This window comes from Achroia grisella, unplaced genomic scaffold (assembly GCF_030625045.1).
Source record: "Achroia grisella isolate CSIRO2021 unplaced genomic scaffold, CSIRO_AGI_Agris_v1 utg862, whole genome shotgun sequence".
Classification (NCBI taxonomy): Eukaryota; Metazoa; Arthropoda; class Insecta; order Lepidoptera; family Pyralidae; genus Achroia; species Achroia grisella.
In genome coordinates this window covers 2,005,797-2,028,951 of record NW_026713046.1, presented here as the reverse complement: position 1 = coordinate 2,028,951, position 23,155 = coordinate 2,005,797, and the positions used below count along the sequence as shown (strand labels likewise).

The 23,155-nt window shown below is 32.8% G+C and overlaps 2 protein-coding genes across 2 annotated transcripts in view; one reads left to right on the top strand and one right to left on the bottom strand.

The window, feature by feature from the left end:
- Positions 1-23,155, top strand: part of LOC131852820 (protein yippee-like 5) — a 519,555-nt gene that overhangs the window by 309,669 nt on the left and 186,731 nt on the right. The gene's annotated exons all lie outside the window — the stretch shown is intronic.
- LOC131852774 (teneurin-m) overlaps positions 1-23,155 on the bottom strand; it is a 344,172-nt gene that overhangs the window by 221,421 nt on the left and 99,596 nt on the right. The window contains exon 3 of the mRNA XM_059203497.1: positions 16,852-17,058. Coding sequence (XP_059059480.1) covers positions 16,852-17,058 — 207 coding nt within the window. The remainder of the gene's footprint in view (positions 1-16,851; positions 17,059-23,155) is intronic.

Genomic DNA, 23,155 nt, shown 5'->3' with positions numbered 1-23,155 from the left:
TCAAAATCCTTTCTTAGCAGATGGCTACGTCATAACATCTACCTGCATGCCAAATTTCAGCCCGATCCGTCCAGTGGTTTGGGCTGTGCGTTGATAGATCACTATGTCAGTCACCTTTGAGTTATATATATTTAGATTTTTGTAAGTACTCTAATTTTAAAAGAGAAACACGCAAATTTCTTGCCTGCTCATCTTATAATGAGACAGCTTTTCGAATGCGTGATAGATTAAAGAAAATAAATTATGACTATTCAAAAGTGCTTCAATGTAAGTTCATTGGAATAAATAATTTTCTATTCTATTCTTTTAGTCATATATCGTTATCAATAAAAGTAGAAATAAATTAGTCTATTTATTAGAAAATTGATAAACAGATTTGTTTGTATTTATTACAAAATTGCATTTATAATTGTATTTCTGTTTACGGATACACAATAACTGACGGAAATACTTAATTAATACTTATTGCTTTGTATAAATTATATAGATTATATATCATATATTTTTGTATAAATTATACATAAATATATATGTATATAGGACTATTCTGCCGCAAATATTCAAGAATTAATTTAAAAGTCTATTTCCTGATACTGGAGTTACTCTTATTCAGATTTTGACCTGTAGGAGAAGTAACCCATTTGTTGTCCCATAAAATGGGTTTTATATACCCATTCGGATATCTAATACGGGAGCTCCACGGGAAAAGGATATGGGTTTTCTTATAAATCAACTATAATGGGATAACACGGAAACAAAATCCTGGACAAAAGTTAGTCTATGCTAAGAAATACAATTGAAGAGTCTGTAATTTCAAACATCATTTACAACCATACATTAGTTTTATAAACTATTGTCTGTCGGTTTGTTCTTGCTAATCTCTGAAACGGCTGAACCGATTTTGTCACGAATTTTACTCGCAGTTAGCTAATATTATATAGAGTAACTCAGGCTACTTTTATTTTAGAAATTTTACCTCTTGCCTATTTCCATGCAGAATAAGAATTAACGCGAGTTTCAGTTTAGAATTTTAATTATTGTGTAATTTCACACGGACTAAGATATAGGCTGGGTTTATTTTAGGAATTTTGTTTCTTTTAATTCCAAGCAGATGAAATCGCGGGTACGAGTTAGTTCGACAATAAAATTGGAGCTATCACTCTTGCATATCTCCCCACAGTTTCCGAGTACTTTGTCATATTCTCATGCTAACTTTTATGTTGTTCTCATTGTAATGGGATAGGATTGGGCACCCGCGGCGAAGTAATTTGTATGCGCGAAATGTATTTGTTTCTAGTTTGGTACACTGTAGTTTTCGGGTTACAATTTCATTGTTATTTCTTTTTTTTTTCGGACTACTCTAATGCTGTTGGCCGCAGCTGGCCTTTACAGCTTCACCGGACGTTAGGGGGCAAGTGCAGATGGCACCAAACCCGCGGAAGGACTTACGGAGCGGCTGAAGGCCAACTCCTGCCTGACGGATACGACTTTAGTCTGAGGGCACCGCTAGGGTTTCGAACCTCGGCTCAGGCCGTCGTAATATCGATCCCCGTTTGAATTCGACGGGGGATCGATCGAAGGGGGTTGTTTTTTCTATTGATATCTTTTACTATGGCGTAAATCAGATAACCGCATGCTGACTTTTTAACGTTATCGAGGGAATACATATAATAGATATGCCTCGGTCGTCTAGCGGTTTAGCACACGTCTTTTGTTCCGATGGTCGCGTGTTCTATTCGTCACACGGTACAAACATTTTTCTTTATGTTTAAGATTTTTTTTGTATTCATATGGGTGGTTTGTATATTACGTACGTATTGACAAAAAATATCAGTCGTCTAGCACCCCAAAGGTTTGATTAGTTTGAAACTATATGGTGTTGACATGAAAACAGTATATCAAAATATTTATTTTTACAAAAAGAATAAAAATAATATGTTTATTTGATCAGATAATAAAATAAAATACACAACAAAAAAAATGGTTTCAAAAAAACAATTTAGATCTAAATATGGTACTAAGTAGGTCTCCGCTCAGCATATGCTGTGACGGGGCGCCACGACGCTGGTATACTGCAGATATCTTTATATAAATAAATATATAAATCTAGGCTCATAACAGTGAGTAAAATATAATATATAACTACATATATATTAGACAACATGCCAATAACAAGGTTAACTGTTTTTAGGTCGGCAACCATACCATACAAAGACGGGTTGGGTAGCTAGTGCAAAATAAAACGAATTCACAGTTCACTCTTCAATGTAATTCGCTGTATGCATCTGTCACTCGCATGCATTGCACTTGTGACAATGTGTAATGAGTTGGCTGACACGTGACTTCTATAGGGGTGTGTACATTTAGCCGACTTCAAAAAAGTCAATAATAACATACCTACATTTGTTTCCTAATTGTGGAGACTGGTGGTATAGGCATTTTTACGTTTAAAAGGAATCTTTGACAACTTTATTTAAGTAAGTGAAAATTGTGTTAACCAAATAATGATTTTTTTTTAAATATATTTTCTAGTAATTCCAGAGATATATCCTTGACACTTGACATAATGAATGATTACAGTCTTGGTTTTTATAATGAATGATTAACACAAGGTGGAATCGTGACAAATTCTTGCAGTCATCTGATATTTCACACACGCTTTACGTCCGATGGTGGCCTCGCACGGCACAAACATTTGTATTCATGAGTATGATTGTTTGATGATGATAATATCTATGTATTTACGAAAAGAAAAAAAATGTCACAAGTTATCTAGTCTTAAGTCTAGATTGTGTGAGTCAATTATTATTATTATTGTTATTTTGTTTACAAGTAAACAAACAACAGCTGGATTAGAACTATAGTTACTTTATATTAAATCTTTTCAGATTAAATAATATTAAATAAAAAAATCGATAGTTCTTATTATGTATTTTAAATAAATATTAATGTAAAAATACTTTGTAAAATATACAGTTATATAACACATAGTCATGAATAAAAATGTTTGTGTTGTGCAGGGATTGAACCTACAACTATCGGAAAGTACGTTAAACAGCTAGATCAACGAGATAGTAGATTACGAGTATATTATTCCTACAAAAGTTGGAAATATTCGAAGGTAACCGGTTGTAATCTAATTTTCTTGTTTTCTTGCCTTTTTTTATACTACGCTTTTTAGAATACACTTTCATATAAAAGTAGCAAGATTAACTCAATTTCATGGGCTTGGGGTATTCTTTTGTTCAAAGAAAAAAAAGTTAAAAGTGTAAGGAATGTACTCAATGAGTTTTAATGGAATCTCAAAAAAGTATATCTCCAGGGATTTATTTATTGGTGTATGAATTATGTATGGACAAATTATGTTTTTGAACATGGTAACCCAGAATCCCGTAGGATGTGAATGATGTTTCTGGTACTTTTGAATAATCTTTTCAGATTTATTTATAATACATATATTTACCAGACGTTTTAATTTCCATGCACTTTATTTTAGCTTTTATTCAAAAGAATCTTTATTCAAATATACTCAATTATTTAATCAATTATTTTTGAAAAGCTGTATAATCTACCATCTAGCTCTTTTTTCTGAAAATGATGATGAAACTGCAACGAACATTAAATGTAACAAAAAATATTAAGAATACATTTTTTTTTTCGTTATAATGGATTACCTCAACAAATACTTACCTATACAAAGCTATTTTATTAACTAGTTACATGGGACGTGAACGATTAAAAAAATGGATATACTATAATAGGTAAATAATATTTTTACCAAAAGCAAGCGGCGAGTTACATGACATATAAGTATATTATTTTTAAAAAAAATTGCGGCGGTCTGTTAGTACTCACTATAAAGAAGAAATTTTAAATATATGTACGGATAGTACAACAGTGCTGATTAACCTAAAGATTTAACGATAACCAAGATTCAGTCGAATTATTTCAACTAATGTATAAGTACTGTTACTGGCAGTTTGTCTACCATTCTTTTTATAAGCTCTATTTTTTATACGTCACTTTTGACTAACCATATATTGTTTTGTTACTTCTTGCTGTGAGCCCTTTTGGGAAGAATTCACATTTTTACTAGTATTTGGTTTTTATTAAAATAGTAGTTGTGTTCCCGCTCCAGTAACAAGTACCGTACTTTTATGAGTCAAACCAGGATCGTATTTTTTAAATTGAAATGATTTTATATTGCATCACAACTTCAACAGAAACAATTTCATATTGTGTTACATAATTAGCCCACAGGTTACACTGTTCATATTTCAGCACTCATAATTTCGGTAATATTGAAATTTGCTTGAATTTTATATAAAACCCAGCTCTATATCGGGCTGGAACTCGAAATACGGTGCTTAATTAACTCATCAATACACGTTTTCTTTGAAAACACCATCATCCGAGTTGAAAATCTTTAGGTATTCCGCTAACAGGTTGTAAATACTTATTGGGGTGTGGGACAAGTGTTAAACGACAAGCGAGTTACAGAATAATTCAGATATGACGATCCCGATCGATAGTGTAGTGGTTTAGTAGAGTGAATTCCTTTAAGATGGTTGTGGGCTCAATCCCGCACATTACAAACATTTGTATTTATTATGGGCAAATATGCTTATATTATTCTGTATACGGTTCTACCTTTATAGATTAATGAATCATTATAAAATTTTGTATACAGTTAGCATTTGACATAAGGTATTATTTATGTGGACCAATAGAATTATTTCGATTACACTACTGTAATCGCTTACCATCAGATGGGCCGTATACTTGTTTGATACCTACGTAGTATATTAAAAACAGGTGAACAAAAATTGGTAAAAACAAGTTACAAATAATAAATGTATTTGAAATTATACTTGGTACATGTAGACTCTACAGGTCTACATTCGAAATAGATCTACAGGTTTTCAATATATGCTATATGAAGAATACAAGATATACAGAATATACTTTTATTTGTATTAGAGATATACAGTAACAGAGAATAATTACTTATAAATATATTTGTATATATAAATACAATAATGGTATTTCAAGAGGAAATCTACTTGAGTGCAATGTTGTTCAGTGAAAAAAGTTTCACTATCCGATAATTCTTATCGCTTGCACCGTTGCAAAAGCGGTTCCTGGGTGGGTGTACACTACGGATCCCTCGCCTTATCAGGGGCCCGCAGGCAGTGCGGGGCCCGGCGTATTTTTGTTAACAACTTCTTCTTTACAGGAATTTTCACTAGAGCTACAGGGTACTGTGTGAATTGAATTTGATTTGGTTGTTATCGCTTTTTTGGTGCTATTTTTGTGTATGTAAAGGACAAGTTTAATAGAATTCCATTTGATGTATTCATAAAGTAATAAACGTTGATTCAATAGGAAATTGTTGTAAAGTACCGCTTAGAAAAAAGTTAATAGGTCTTTTATGGGAATGGGAATTGAATTTTACAACAGGATTTGGAAGGATAAATGGATATACGTCTAAAAATGACATTTAAACATTTGGTAAGATAGGTTTATCAGTTACTAATAGATTACTTGTTGGGTAGAAATACACAAGGTCTGTTTCGGTTGGGACCAGATGGCATAGTGTCAGTTGACCTGAGATATTATTATTAATTTATGGAACTGTATTTTCTATGATGGAAAAATAAAGGGTTTTCATATAATTTAATTTCATTCTCCTGTCATAAGTTGGAAGTTTAAATAGTATTTAAGTTTTCTAGTTACATTCCATTTTATTTTATTTTAAACAATTTTAAAAAAAATATGAAAGCCTATATACAAAACAATAAAAAAGATGAGTAAAATCGTTAAGTCACTTTCAAGTTACGTCGTGACCAAGGGAAATCCCTCCCTTACGAAGCATATCCTAAAACCAATAATTTTGCTGTAAACCACTATGCAAGAACTAAAAGGGCTAAACTATATGGGGAATTTGGTGTCCACATCGGTCAATCCGTGTTTCAAACAAAAATACATATATTCATTTTCACAGTTGAAATATTCTCAGAGCGAAATCTTCATACTTATATGAATGACATGTGTCATCACATTGCCACCACAATTCAGCTGCTAATCCGCAAAGTTACAGAACGCACTCTCACTTAAACGATATACAGCCCTCAGAAACTTTGAACCCACCCTTGAAAAAAATGTACACGGTATCTGAGTTAAGAATACCTCCTTGCCGATTCCTATTGCCGTAGAAAAATGGGCTTTAAGTCGGGGGAGTTAGGCTCAAAAAACCGCAGGAGGGGATATCATTATACTCAAGACAAGGAAATTTCATACAGGGTGTCGAAATTGCCACTTTCGTTTATATCTCTTCGTCCCTTTGTTGTGCGGTATCGAAACTCTTTTGTAAAACTATTATTTATTGCATTTACAGTAGGTACATACCCCTCCGCCCCAACCCCCACTAACCCTTCCATACATAAAATATATTTGCATTAGCGACGTCGCAAGTAGAAAAGTTCAGTTTGTATTGAATTTTATGTTAATTCAAAGCTATTAGTTTCGATATCTGCGAGCTCTTTTGAGTTTAATCGAAACCTTTGTAAAGTTTTATATCTGTATATAGTAATGTCCCTTGACAATTTACACAGCGCTATCTAGTCCTACGGTAAACAGAACTTGTGTTATGGGTACTAGACAACTGCTATACATTTATTGATACTTTTTCTTGTAAATATATACATCGTATACATAGAAAACACCCAGACTGATCCAAACAATCATACTCATGAATACAACTGTTTGTACCGTGCGAGGAATCGAACCCGTGTCCATCAGAAGTGGTGTGCTAAACTGCTAGACCACCGCGGCCACTATGTCATCACTCTCTGGACTAAGGATAACATAAAAAGTAATTGGGGTAAGAAATCAAGTTAAAATGATGCAAGGGAAGGAAATCTCGAAAAATAATTCGATACCAGGCCAGCTTAGCATTGTAGATTGAAAGTCGCGCCTCAGTTAAAAGTATTGTAATGTTTGATATTTACAAAGATAAAATTTTCATTATTTTTTATTTTTATAATAAACAAAAGAATCAGAGAAGATTTATTGAGGATGCGCAAGAAGTATAGTCAATCAAAATTAGAAAAAAAGACATCTCTAATCAGACTCTAATCTTAAATATAAGAATATAAAGCTATTTTATTTTAGGATCAGGTAATATTTCAGTAAATTCTAAACCGATTTCGATGCTTCCTTTTGTAATCGATACAGTTTACTATCTTGCTTATATACACTACACAAGTTTTGTAACAAAAAAACTTATGTAATGTATGTAAACTTAAATATAAGAATATAAAGCTATTTTATTTTAGGATCAGGTAATATTTGTACTAAATTCTAAATCGATTTAGATGATTCCTTTTTTATCAATACAGTTTACTATCTTAATTATATACACTACACAAGTTTTGTAACAAAAAACTTATGTAATCTATGTAAGATACTATTTTTAAGAACACATCTTGTATTACCAGTGTAGCGCAGTGGTTATCCTCATCACTGTAGCGTTATATATGTTGTGATGAGGTGTCGCTACATAATATATTATTTATTGTTGTATGTAGGTAGTGAGTAAACCGGTAAAATGATTGTACGATTTATTATAGTTAATATTTATTGGTATTGTGCTACATCGTTTATTAGTAACGTGTACAGTCGACGCGAAGTCGGGACGTAGACTGATTTTACACTTAACTTAAATCTATGTTAGTGGAGACTAGATGTAAACTAATGGAAGAATCTCAAGTGTCGACAGAAATATTACAAGTGTGGGCACATCAGTATTGTCCGTTTTTCTATCATACATAGAACGTATCTCAGTTTAAAGATCAGGCATTCAATATCTTTTAGATTCCTGAACGAGTATAAAGGTTTAACATAGTTTCGTTGTGCTACCGATATCGGCTATTGAATATTGAACCTTCTAACGTCAGCAATAGATTCAATATTTAATGTAGTCAGAGCACAATTGGTTAACTTTATGTGTACGGTTCTAATAATACTATGTTACTAACCATATTCTGATTCGAGTTAGATATCTAGCTTTTGTTGGATATAATAAATGCCGCTGGAAGTTTACTTAACAATAAACAACTCAATAGAAATATTAAGTTTGCAGTTAACGATTTGTATTAATATTTATACAATTTGGTATACAACTTTAGACTTTGTATAATCAAATAAAATCAAATTTATTGCATCAAAATAACAGATTAACATACTACAGTAACAATCATATATAATGGTAGATAACGCAAGGTGTCAAGTAATGTATTTGGCAGATTGGAAGTCCTACCTTTTGGGTGTAAGATGAGATTGTAAACTATGAAATTAAGTAAAAATAAAAAAAAATATAATGTTAAGCCAACAACAACAACTTTTTGCATTGTGTGTATTGACGTTAAATAAATAAAAAAGTAACAAAATTACTCCCAGTATGCCTAAGTTTAATGTAGCCAATAATATTGAAATCAATAAGGTCGAGGTAAAAATTGTTCTACACATAGAAACGTGTCCAAAAAGGTTTTGCAAAATGCTCATTTTTAATAATAGTTCCGAATTGAATCTACGACGACATGAATATATTTGAGACGCATAAAAAGTGCTGGAAAAGGTAAAGTATTAGGCCATAAAACCAGTAGAAAGATGTCGCCGACATAAAACACCTCAACGGTGAAATTTTGACTGTAAAATTTATATATTACGAAATGATATGAACGTGACGATATATTAAAATTATGAAATATCAACTACTGAGTCTGCAGGAGAATAATAAAAAATGACAATAAATATAAAACAGTATTAAAGGGAGTTTTCGTGTAAAGTTGCTACGTGTGTATATTTGTCTAAGTATGCGTGGGTAACTTTGACAGGCAGGTTTTACTATCGATGGTCGCGGGTTCGATTCCTCGTACGTTACTCCTCGACTTATAGGATCAAATAGATTTTGCATCCAACAGTAGAGATTTCATTCAATACTTTTGATCCCTTTTCTGGGATTATCGAAGGATTATTTGACTGATAGTTTCATAGACAGTTCTTTTACATTTCCGTATATATTATTTATACTTCTGAAGCAGTTGTATTTGAACAGATCGTATTCAGGACATTCATCGTATTCATTTCATAAAATATTTTCGATTTTAATTTCATCTTACGATAAAATTAAAAAAATGGACGTAGTAATTCCTAGAGACTCCATTGCTTAAAACGTACTACAAGTTAATTTCCTAATCGTTTTGATCGCCTCTGTGGGGTAGCGGTAAATATGTCTGTATTTACAAAAAAAACAAGTACGTCTATTAGTTGTCTAGTACCACAACACATGTTCGGCTTAGCCTGTTGTTATTAATATAATTATTATCATGGTATTTCGGATGATTAGGCTAAGACGGTCTGATTGATCTGCCTTCATTCTCCTTCTATCAACAATTGGTGACCCGCCAGCCAAATTAAAAAATATTTTATTTGTATATTTATATGTTTTTATAAATTTAAAATAAAGAGAAAAAAAAAAAAAATTTAACCAGAAGCCCAATAAATGTAATACCAAAAACAAACGGCGGTTTTAATAACAAATTCAGCATTATAACAATTCTAAAATTGTTATTTTCTAAACAACGACTGATAAACACGGGAATCCAGTTCGTAATGACGAAACAAATTATGTTTCAAAGGACTCGTCACGGTAAATATCATCAAAGACAAAATTTAGAGTAAAGCCAAAGTATATTCTGGGGAAACAACTTGAGACAAAGGAGGTTTCGGGACGAATGCTGCCTGCGCCCGACACCGAACGGATGCGAACTATCGACAAGTTGCTAAAGACGCTGCCTCCCTGTTGTAGCCTTTCTGCCTTCCCGATATTTTCATTTAAGTTTGAAAATTGCTCGCGCTCGCCAGCGCAACGCGCAAATTGTACTTATAGGGATCGATAATGGGATTGGAGGTGCGATTTTCTACCGAGATGAACCGCGCGCTGTAAATCTTGCAGATAGAAAAATTTCGGAAATTGTGCAAGAGATTTATCGGCGAGTCGTGTGGGAGATGGCAAATTGTTTTTTGATTTCGCTCTCCATTGCTGAAGGGTTATATTTGACGATAGGAGTACGGGAGGTCTTCATATTACATATTAGAATAAATGGGCACTGAAAGTGAAAGAATGTTAAGATAGATCGTTTTTAATATATCCCAATCGTCTTTTTATATACCAATACAATAGGGGAATGGGAAGCAAAATGACTTGCTTAATGGAAAACGGCAATAAAATAAAATATATTGTAATATATTGCGTTACTGTTCCTGAAGGTTTTATCTCATCCATCATACTGGAGCAGAACTTGCAAAACAAGGTACAAGGTGAGTTATACTTTTTTAAAGTAATTGGATTGACATACAATGACGGACATCACGTTATCATGTGACATCCGTGTTAGCACTCATGCAATGCAGGATCCGAAGACTAAGATATTGTGCATCTTGTCCTGTAATTTCACTGCCTAATCCGCGTCCTTCGACAGACACAGCAAGCTACTTGGATACTTAACTAGGTAAGGTACCAACGCAGATAATGTTCTAAGCCTATTTCCGGTAGATATAGGTTCACATAATGTGAAATTATGGATAGATATATTTGCTCTTTTAAATTAAGTCGGGAGAAACCAAATCACATCCATATTATGTTTAGAAAGACAAAACTTATTATGTTCCAGATTAAATTTGGTAACCAGTTTCAGCAAAACTTTATATTTGTTTTAGAAATGTGAATGAGTAATCTCCGAATAATCATACATTTTTGAGGTATCCTGTTATTTCCATATTATTCAATCATATCTTATTTTTCCGTTTAAAAAGGATAAATGAAATTGATAGTTTACATTAAGAAAAAAATAATTTAATACCTAATAACCATAAAAGTCTATTAAGAATGTAATTTACTATTCTCAATTCTAGACTTTCTGTTACAAAAATTAAAGCAATATTAAAAAATATAGCCACATTAAAAACTTAGCGGTAAAGCTTTAAAAAAACGAAACAATACATTTTATATAGCAATCATAATATCGAGATCATTAGGCAAATTATTGCGAAGATACAAATTGTAACGAAATAAATTTTAATCCCGATTGTACGGTTTTCTTTAAGCACAGACGTTTCAAACTGAAGATTATTACGGTTCCATTTCTCAGAGCTTTGAGCCTTTAGAGGGCAAAAGATTTACATAAAAAGAAACTTTTCGTCTCCTAAATTATGATTCAATTAGTATTAAAGGATTGGTCGCTCAAAGGGCTCGTACTTTTTCGGGTCTGCCGAGTCGGTGGACTGATACGAAACTCCTTTGTGCTTTCAACCAAACTAAGGAGGTTGTAGCTTTGTAACCGAGTTTGCTGTATGAAGGTATCGGGTTCAAATAAGAAGCGTTTGTACTTATTAGTAATGTCACAAGAGTGGGAGCTAAGCGGAAACGAAAGCATCCATGTTTCGAGTTGTTACGCCTGGGCATCCCCCAGGGCGCAATTCTAAGACCATTTCTGTATTACTGCGGTCGCTACCGCTTTCAATTTGTACAGTGGTCAAACGAGCGTGGTAAAGGCCTTCAGTTCATTACGCATTAGGGTTTCCTTCGTCTTCATTGGATCTCATGCTTAGTGTACTGTTAAAACCTTTACTATTGTCGTTTGTAACGAACCTCCCTTGTATTTCTTTTTGTTATATACATTTTTATTTTCACAAATACTCCTGTTTTTCTTTGTTTTGTAATGCGTGTAATAATGGTTACTAGGCAGTTTTCATCGTAACTTCTGTAACTGTGGAGGCGAGTATCAAAAAATAACATCGTGGTTCGTTTGTCACCTTAATACTAGATATTTGTTAGACTCCAATCCCCTAGATGTTCGGATTAAGTGACGAATTATACATTTTTTTTTCTCTCGACACAACCTCGCGATTATTCCGCTCGGTTCGTAAGTTTGAGATATTCGTCTTAAGGATTAAGGGGTGCTTTCCGGGAACGAAATTTCACGGAATACCCTTGATGGATGGATACAGCAGTCTTAATTCCGCAATTTCGGGGTGTAAAATAGTGAAAGAGGCGAAGAATACGACGTTGACATTAATGGTACCATGTTTAATATCAAATTTCTTTTATTACGTCTCTTATCAGAAGACTCGGAGTCTTATAACGTTGATATATGTTTATTCATTACGCTAAGTGAAAATGTAACAATAATTTCATATTTTGAACACGACATGTCAATTAATATAATGTGTAATTAATGTTCAAACATTTGGTTGTCTGTTTTACGTTTTGCTAAATACAATTCAATTTCATAAAATACAAGTTGTGAAATCTTAGCTTATATTACTTCAGCAATTATGTAATGGGAAGTATAATATATTAATATTGCTGAACATTATTCTGTTATATTTAAAATAACAAAGATTAGAATAAAAGAGCTAAAATTAGATAACAAATATTAGTGTAACAGAAAACGATCGATCGACAAGGCATAAATAAATTAATAATGTAAATCCCAAATAGATGAAAATGATTCGAAACACAGCATGCCAACATATGGAAATTTAAAAACGGCAGTCATTCATTAAACAAACACGCATTAAATTTAACGAAGCGCTGCCATATTCGTTAACGAATTTCCGGCTTTCATTATGATTGTCCCACGGACGACACCAATGAATGCATCTCTTTCAATCTTACTGTTAAACACAAGGGGCGATAGGGATAAATGCAAGTTCTTATTTCGAAAAAGGAACACTATTAATCCCTCGACAATCCGTCACAAACATGCGTTTAATAGCTGCAATTAAAGGCGACACTCAGAGGCCTACCGAAATATCGCGACATAAAAATGTCGTTGTTACCGCGTATCAAATTGTTTAACACATTCGGCAGCGCAGCCCGCTTTTACGACTTGTCGCGCGTTTATGACAACCATCCAGGCCGATTTGTGATATGGTTCAGTTTTAAATTTAGAACCCTGTGTTGGTATTTTCTTTTTAATTTAATTAAATAAATTGGATGTTCAGTGATTCAGTTTTAAATATAGAATTGTATCTTTATTGCTAAGTATAGAATATTTTAAAACATATAAGAACACGGAGAAGTTAAATGTATTTAAATTTAACTTCTCCTCCGTGTACTACATACTGGTTTTTTTCCTGTAGACTTCATTCTTAGACCGAAACATAAAATACAAATGAACCTAAATATTTTTGATTAAATATGAAATAGTTGTATTTTACAGAAACTTCTAGAAGTTTTCTTAAAATAAAACAGTTTATGCATTCTCGTTACTGTAATTAAAACACGGAAAATATAATTTTAGGCTATTTGGAAAAATTATGATTTTTTTCCATATAGCCTATATAGCCGTTAAAGAGCTGGAAGCACGAACCAACGAAAATCATTCTAAAAATAAAAAAAAACCTTCTATAAGTCTGTCAGTAAAATACAAATCTACTATACAGACAATATTACTACTGAAAATTGTTATTTAGTATGATTAAAACAAATATTTAAAATAACTTGGTAGATCAAAGATTGACATAATTTGTATTAATTGTCCTGCTACACGAAATGAAGTCTTTGACATCGGACGACCCAAATTAAAGATTAAACGGCACTTCTATTATACCCGACAAATTATCCCAAATTTGGGAAAACCAAAACACAAAATAAATTCAAAGCCGCAAACAAAGGGCGAGGAAGAACAGACCGCGGAACGACAAATGTCGTCCTAAACGACAAATAAAAGCAGCGATAGTTTAAATTGGGAACCCCAAAAACTGAATGTAAACAAACATCGAACCCAAATTTTGGTGGTAAAGTTTTCGGACCAACTGAAAACATTGAAAGCACGCGGTGGGATCGAAAATGTTCGTTTGTAATTTGCAGGCCAAGTTATAACTATCGCTTTGTTGAAGCAACACGTAGAATGTTACCCGTTGAAAGTAAATATGACTTCTGGGAACAATTTGCAATTTTCAAACGCCGTTTGTGAACCGCTCATGTTTTTTGAACCTATTTGTGCAGTAATAACTGGAATGTTACTTTATATTCTGAAAAATATCAAAAATAAATATCGCTTCTGAATGGTCCTTGTTTGCTCTTCTATCTCATAAAGTAAAAATTGAAATTATTCATAACTAATATTAAACGTACCGATATTAAAATTGATCTACCTAAAAAAATTCAAATATCTAATACGTCGTCGAACCTCAATTGCAACTCAAAAGCTATGTTACACCATTAATAACAGGCACCAATAATTAATCGCACGGCTTGCTAGTTTTAAATATTGATGAATGTTAGTTAGTCAAAGTTATGATTAATATATTTTATAACTGAAACCGAAGAAGCATGACGAAATGCCAGTGAAATATAAAATTCAAATGACCCACTAACGACTCCAATCGGAGCACACTAAGAGAATTTCAATTAAATTGCATTCAATGAAATCTAGGACGATTATAGAATCTGATGGTGGGCAAATTAAAGCGGTATTCCCTAGGATTTCCTGTTCAATTTTCATGGAGTGCGACACGATAAAAATCCATTACGAAAGCGCCGCAAGAGGCCTCTGTGTCACCGTGCTGCTCCAAAAGCAAGATTGCAAGTTCTCTAGAAGGGACTACTGATTACTTTGTAGAGGATTAAAACAAGATCTTTACAACAACTTCTGTTACTAAAAGATTCTCTAGGTCGTGTTTAATGTTATTCTATCATAGATTCACTAAATAAAAGCATAAAATTAACATATTATTAAGTAAGTACTTACAAAAAATTTAAATAGAACGGTAATAGCTTTTAATAAATTTAATTTTATAGTTATTAAGAAACTTTGCAAAGTACTAATAACGTAGTACCACAACTTAGACGGTATAAATTGCACGCTCCACAAATAAAAGTAATAAATTTTTATGTATATCGCGACATTATGCGATTTTATATTTACAGTAGTCTAGACAATGTCATTAATGCCTGATCTAGTGGAGAAAGGTTTTTTTATGTTGCCAAGAATACCAAACAAATTTTGAATCAATAATATATACATATGTAAGCGACGCGTTCTGTGCCATAAAAAACAAAATAATTAAAATGATGTTTGTCCATGTTATTGTCTCTGCGTGCGGTATCGTAGTCGTTTTTAAAAAAACTTATAACCGACGCAACGGACGCCAGGCAGTCTGTACCTAGATGCGATCGACACCACACGTCTTATCTCTAATTAACCTTATAAAATTTATGTGTCGAAAATAAATCCAATTGTTTTAAAAGTCTTCGTTTTTGCCATCACCGTGACCTACCATATTTTATACCATACAATATATATATACAATTTAATAACAATGTAAAGCGTAATGCCGCGACTAATAACAAATCAATTAATAGATTCAATCACTCTACAACAAATATTTAGAAAACACCCGGCGTAAACTTCCGAATATCTTCGGATTGTTATTCAGGGAAGGCGACAATAAAAGCGATACTGCAATAACACATCTAGTGGTGCTTTAGAACGGATATCCAGGATTTAACCGTAATGCGATTCCGCGCAATCACATGCTTCATTTTGCATTTCGGCAAACACTTTTGCTGGCGTATCCTGCAAATTTTAAATACGTGGTGTGCAAAGTTGAAACCTTTTATTATCCCATTCAGTAAAAATCTTGTCTACTAATCGCTCTTATTGATATACTTTAATTCAGAAAGATATCTTGGATAAATTAAAATAATAAAATCATATATTATGAGTATTTTTGCTTCATATATTTCTAGACCCGTTTCTATTTCGTAATTTCACGTTATTTTTGTTTCAGAGATTAAACGATGTTGTATTATTAAATCAGTAGGTTTAACAGATTTCTGCCAAACAATCTTGTACTTATAATGATCAAAACATCAAAAGCAATCGAGAAAATCGTAACAACGATTGGTCTTAAAAGGCCGTTGTTGAATCGGGGAAACAAAATAAATGGCAAATGTATAAAAACAACTTAGATAGCTTTTGACATACGAAATCGGAAACGTTACTTCTACAAAGACTCCGATTTCAGAGGGCGATGGCATTGAATCAAAATTACAAGGCCGATTTGTATCGGAAGAGGTTTTATTGGAGACGTTGGAACTAACTTGTGTATTTATTTGTGAACTTTTAACGCTATCAAATAGAAATCAATTGGAAAGGATTTTGTTATGATATTCTCGAACATATAAACTTTGAAATATACAGAAATAGAAATACAATACGGAATCTTATATGTATATTTGTTTATAATAATATTAGATTCTATACTATTCCTCATTTTGTAAATTTATACATAATATAATATGTATAAATTTACATTATTTTGTTAGTCGGTTTACGTTTGGACTTAGATTGCAGTGTGACGATTATCTACAGTTATTTATTAAGTCTTTCAACAAAGATACTATATAAGATAAAGATATTTTTATATAACTACCTATCAATGCACACCCCATAAAGGATTTAATTATTAAATTAAAATTTTAATTACCATCTATCTGCTACACTTTATTTTTTGTGATCGTGGCGGTAGAAACGCTGCCGAAATATCGGGAACTCAAAATAAATAAAAGGTTGTAAGATCCCGTAATTTTTCCTAATTACACGTATAAATAATGGCCGTGTCAAATATAAAACTGTTCATTCATTCATAATTTAAGAGCTGTGCTCTTATCGGTGGTCGACACCTTTCACAATCTTCTCAGTCTTTTTAGCTATTGTTACGACACGAGTCCAACTTGTTCTTTAACATATTTGATATAGCTGATATAACAATTACCGTTTTGCACGAGAAGAGTGGAGTCTCTCGCGAGCGGCAACTCAGAATCTGTGAGCGTGGCGTCGGACGCGTTGTCGGACGCCGACGTCGGTGTGGTGGGCGCAGTGGGCGAGTCGGACAAGCCTCGGCTACGCGCACGCCGGCGGCCGCTGCCGTTGCTAGATCCGCTGCCGCTGCCCGAGCCGTACGGGTGCAGCCGGCCCAGGCCTGCAAACAGATTATTTTGTATGTTAGTTAATGATAAAACAGTCGATTGCCGCTTCTTGAAAGAATATACGACTAATCTATATTAAAATAATCTCAATAATATAGAAATAGTCATATGCTATCCAAAAGTGCGTATATCAAATTAATTTGAAATAAGATTATTTCATTAAAATTGTTATATAATAGATTGTCTCTTTAATACATATTTGAAACTACATATTTGAAACTACAAGTTTATATACAGTATTAATACGAGTTTAACATAATACCAATTAAAACTGACGCTGCAATTGACACTAGTACGTTGTGCAATCGACACATAAGCGTAGCTAAGCTAGTATGCTCTTCATCAAAAGTTGTCAAAAGGGTTACACATGCAACACAAGTTGTATACATCTAAATTATTTATTCTCAAGCTGATATGTATAGTTAAATGGAATAGCGCTGTAAACTACTCAATTTCAGCTTACGCCCGTCTACGCCAAGTCTCACTAGTTTAAATGGAATAGACGCTAGTTTTAACTTTAATCCCGTTGAGGCTTCTAGACTGTTGCATACTGGTATAATCAAGAGCTATCATGATGAGATCGATTAATAGAAAGGATTTGAGGGACACGTAGTTTCAATTAAGGAATTTGTTCATGAAATAAAAAGAAACAAAAACAGCATAATAATTACTATAAAAACACATTTAAAGAAAATAAACACAAATAGAAACCTAATAAATTTAATGTTATAGAAAAGTTACTTAATATAAGTTCGAGAGTTGTGATTTTGTATTCGTACAATAAATGTAATTGACATTTGTGAACATCATCTTGCAATGAGATAAAGTCTAAAATGACTACAGATTTCATATTATTTAGAGGTGTAAAATCAGGGAAAAGTCAAACGATATTATTTTTTTTCTATTGGCTACGCTATTCTAGTAGAATAAACTATATTTTGTATTCTATCAGGGAATATTCTACCGAGAATTTATTCGCGTAGACAAAGCCGCGGTAAATATCTAATCCCGCCAGTGTGTTTACATTCTTCACTGGATGGAAAAAGCTGTTCGTTTTATTATTTCATTAAATAAAGACAACGAATTTTGAGCACAAAAAGATGACGTCATACATAAATAAAAGAACAAACGAATAAATACGATCGAATGTAAGGAGATAACAATAAAACGAAAGACAAAAGCCAAAGCTCTCAAAAGCTACGAAAAGCATTTCAAATTTAACCAAGATTTTTCCATACATTAAGTACTTGTCTACAGACGTTGGAGAGAAATTCTATAAAAATAAATAACAACGAAGCCACATAAAGAAATAAACATAGAAAGAGCAACCGTAATTAGAAATAATAAGGCTTCGGAACATGACAAAGAGCACAATAAGAATACTCCGCCTACAAATTTTAATATAAATGAGGAAAATACGTTGTGATCTGTGGAGTATTTACCAATGGAATCATTAGGTATAGAATGAATTGAAGATGTACAAAAGACAGCAACAGAAAAAGTAAATAACTAAATAATTAATGCTTTTTGAGAGACACTTTTTGGAAACAAGCTTATACATATCTTATGACGATCCTGACTTAATGATCAGATAATGATCAAGATCGAAATCTTACCTCTCAGAATTTAGTTTCGGTGTGTCAATTTTAATTATAGCAGAATCTGTCTGACTTCTGAATCATCAAAGGAACCAAAAAAGCCGCTTTCAACAAATAACTGGATAGGAGTAAATGTATGCAACATTTATTTATTAATTTTTAGTATTGTTTTCACAACCATCTGATGAATTACAGCAGCAAACATTGATTTCATAATCCAAAAAAATCAGTTAGAAAACTTATATTAAGTTGAAGAAGATGGAGGTTGAATAAGTCTTCAATCTTCTATTAGCTAAACTATCTTTTAAGTAGAACTAAACCATACACGTATGCCAAATTTTATAAAAATTAATTAATTAATTTGGAATATCTCCTGGACAAATAACGAGTAATTTTCCTTTCTAATCGACGAAGTTTCGAATGGATATCAAACATTTTATCCTTCTTTCGAATATTTGGAGTGATATTTACGAAAATTACTTACATACAATCATATATACTTTTTCTAATATCTGCCGTTATATAGCTTTAATATTTTGTTATTACTATAGCATAAACAGATAATACGAGACACGACATTCGTAGAAATAGAAATATTATTTTGTCAAACACAAAAGAAGACGACGTGTCAGCGAATAAGTGAATTCACGTAAGAATACCAGTGAAATTATGTTTGTCGTACATATTGTTAGAAAAATTAACTCCGCGTATGCTCGAACTGAATATATATATAAAGCATCAAGGAAAACACGTTGGAAATGTGACTGAATTTTTTCAACACATAGCTTTACCTGTAATCAGGGTGTCTTTGATGTTTGGGAGTCTTATTAAGTAATGCTGTGGCTGGCTTCTGCGAGGGAAAAATGCGCCTCTTACGTGTCGCATTTAAGATAGCTGATGTTCGATGGAATATCTTTGACTTTATGATGTTCGCGGCGAAGTATAAGGAGTGTTTACTGTATGCCTTTTAGTATTCAATGGAGAAAAGAAGATGGATGGATTGTGATAAAGATGATATGTATAAAAGGAGAATAAGCTCATATAACGGCCGATAGGGATCAGTGGAAGAAGATGACATACTGCTCCGACCCCAAATAATGAGATGAAGGAAAAGCAATGATGATGAATGGAGAAAGCAAGAAACATATACCTACTATGTATCATAATGCAATATAATGTATTTTTCATTAATAGATTACTATTTATAACTAATGTTATAAATGCGAAAGTGAGTTTAGGTGATACGCTACCACCCCTTAGCAATTCTATATAAAAAAGCATACCATCAGAACAGTTATCCCAGATGGGATAGTCAGAGGTATTGTCAAATGTCGATGAGGTAAACAGAAGTCTCAACATCCCCACATTTCGCTGGATATATCTGTATCTAAAAAAATAATCTAAGAGACTAGCACTCTCATTATTTTTACTAAACAATAAATTAGAAATATGGACACACAAGTTTTTTTGGCATTTGACCACTCACGACCTATTGAATGGATCTCTAGTAACAACTGTCATTACCATACTATTTGGCACTTGCGATGGAAAAGGACACTGCATATTTTTACGTTCAATCACAGTTATGTGGACAACATCGCAGGCTTGTAGTCTATACATCAGATACGAGAAAATAACTTTAAACTCTGTTACTAGCAGGAGTCCTGAGATGTTAATGAGCTGTAGCAGAGTAACTTTTGATGGAATAGAATTAGGATCAAATCAGAATCGCGTTGACTGGCTAACATTAACATTTAGACGACATTGCTAAATATTTCGTTATATACACAGATTATTAACAACTTCTCACAGATACAATTTTTCTTTACTAAGATGGTGGTAAACCAGCATACGGTCCACCTGATGGTAATCGGCGCTTACGGACGCCTGAAACACCAAGGAAGTCACGAACGCGTTATCGACCCAAAATTATTGGAACATAATTTTTGTTCAAATATTAGCCGCTGATAATGATTTTTTTAGTATATTGGGAATTGCAAACAATCTGACAGGCTCACGTGAAAGGTAAAATTAGTCATTAACCACTCAAGCGTTTGCTTCCAGAGGACTAACATGTCACGGCTCTTATCTTGTAACGTTTGTCACTTCCTAATCGGTACCTATAACCGATACATAGTTTACAAGATTCCTTACTTAGCAGCTGAAATAGGTGAGACTAAGGTACTCAGACAGATCTTTTCAGAGTCATCTGTATAAGTACATATATTACAATCTATTTTTACATAAGTATAGCCACTATTGTATAATATACTATTAAATATACTAAACAACTATTGCCAATTATATTAAATATGTATAAATGTGTAACTATGTAACTATACTAATATTGGCAATTTTTGGATTTTTATTATTATTATTTGTGTGTTTCGCTTTCTCAGCCTTTTTGCTGGGGTTTATTATTATTAAGTGAAAGGAACTTTAAAATTGATTGATTATTTTATGAATTTATCCACTACAAACAAATACTTAATTTTTTTCTCTTTACAATATTATTTTAGATTTACATTTCTATACTTGCTATTCCAAGAAGGTGCGTATTATAAATTCATTATAAAAATACCCGATAATTCCGCTCCGATATCTCGTTATAAATTTCATAAAGAGCTCCAACTAAAAGCCGGGTAATATTGTTTGAAATCTCTCAGTCCCGACTACAGACTAATCGTATGAGGTCATTAAGAAAAAAGTATCGGAAAGGAATAAACTGGGCATGGTGAAGAGCTCTCAGCTCGCAGTGAAAACTTTTTAATTTAAGGCAAACATCTCAAGAGGCTCAACTCAAAAGACTCGCAGGAAATAAAATTAGTTTTTTATGTACCTACCTCATTACTGGACTCCGTAATTGAGTATGAAGTGTGCACGTGAAAGATTTTTCAATGCTTTGAATTGAAATAGGTCCTGTATGCTTTGGTTTGATTATTAGGCTCTTTAAAGGAAAGTTTGCAATTTGCTAAATTTACCGTAACTAGCCGCGAATAGCTTGAAAGCAAGTTTAAAAACTACTGAGGTATACATAAATTAGGTATATATCCTAAGTAGCATAGCATCTAAAATTAACTATATATAAATACATGGGTACAGATTACAATGCACTATGTAGTTCCAAACTATGTAGGACTTGTACTATAGGTACCACAAAGTTAGGCGTTTTTTTTTCACAAATTATATCTGTTGTCTATAAATAACTGCTTTAGTCCTTTGTTATGCACAACCTTACTATATTTTTTGTGCCCAATAAAAGACGCTCGTAAAATTTTTCTAAAATCCTACCTCGATACAAAATGATTTATATTATAAAACATATTATTAAATACATTGTGGAATGCTATGGTATGTGCTACTTAAATTATAGAATAAAGTACCTGTCGAGGTTTTCTCGCGAGACTACAGCATGGGGTTTTTCAAGAAAGGTATATAGTAAATTTGGCAACGCGTACCTGACACCCATGGTGTTTCAGGCGTCCATAGGCTACGGTAACCGTTCACCATCAGATGGCTCGTATGCTTGTTTACCACCATGGCAGTATAAAAAAAACATAAGTAATTTCAGGAAAAAAATATAAAAGAAATAACATACGTAACAAAACAGTATCAAAGTATAAGCAATAGGCTAGCTAACGAGCAAGAAACTGCAACTAGAATTCCGAACATCTAATCAAATAGCCACAAAACTTATTCAATGCGATAATTAAGGACGCAGCCGGAACCCTTCACAAAAGAGGTCCAAACAAAAAGGACAATGAGCTCGTTACAATAGAATTTTTGCTTAACCACCCTTCACGACTCCACTCGATCCCGTAAAAACGACTTACAGATACAAATGTTAATAGAAGGATGTATAATATTCTGATAAAAAATGCACTATACTGCATTGTTTGTAAGGTCTGCTCCCATAACTACGACCGCCTTTTTTGTTACCCAAATATTACTTTTTATTTATTGTTTAAAACGTAATTCTGAGCATTCAGTTTCTTGCTCTTTCTTCTTCTAATGAGTCTGCGTTCCAAATGAGTGGTGGATCATGATGGTGAATCAAAAACGTATGACAATTCAACAGTGCTTACATTAAGTTTATTTTAATAAAGATTATTTCCATGTCTATTAAGTAAGGTATTTGTAAAATAATATAATTAATTTATTTAATATTTTAGAACCTAGCTCTTAGTTAAGAATTTCATAATAATCCAGGCTCACTATGTAATTATGTATAAATTTTCACCACTCATTCGCGACTTTGTCGATTGTAAAAATACGTTTATTTGTACATTTATATATTTAAATAACGACAGACTGTTGCCAATACAAAGAGAAAAAAATGTATCTTCACGACTCATACCATTTGGTGCAATTAGAAGTATATTCTCAATTGTAGACGTTGAGGTGAACGAAATATTTGAATATACTCAATTTTTAGGCGTACCGCTGCATCTCTGATGACGAAAACAGTGATAACAAACTAGTTTGTTATCGG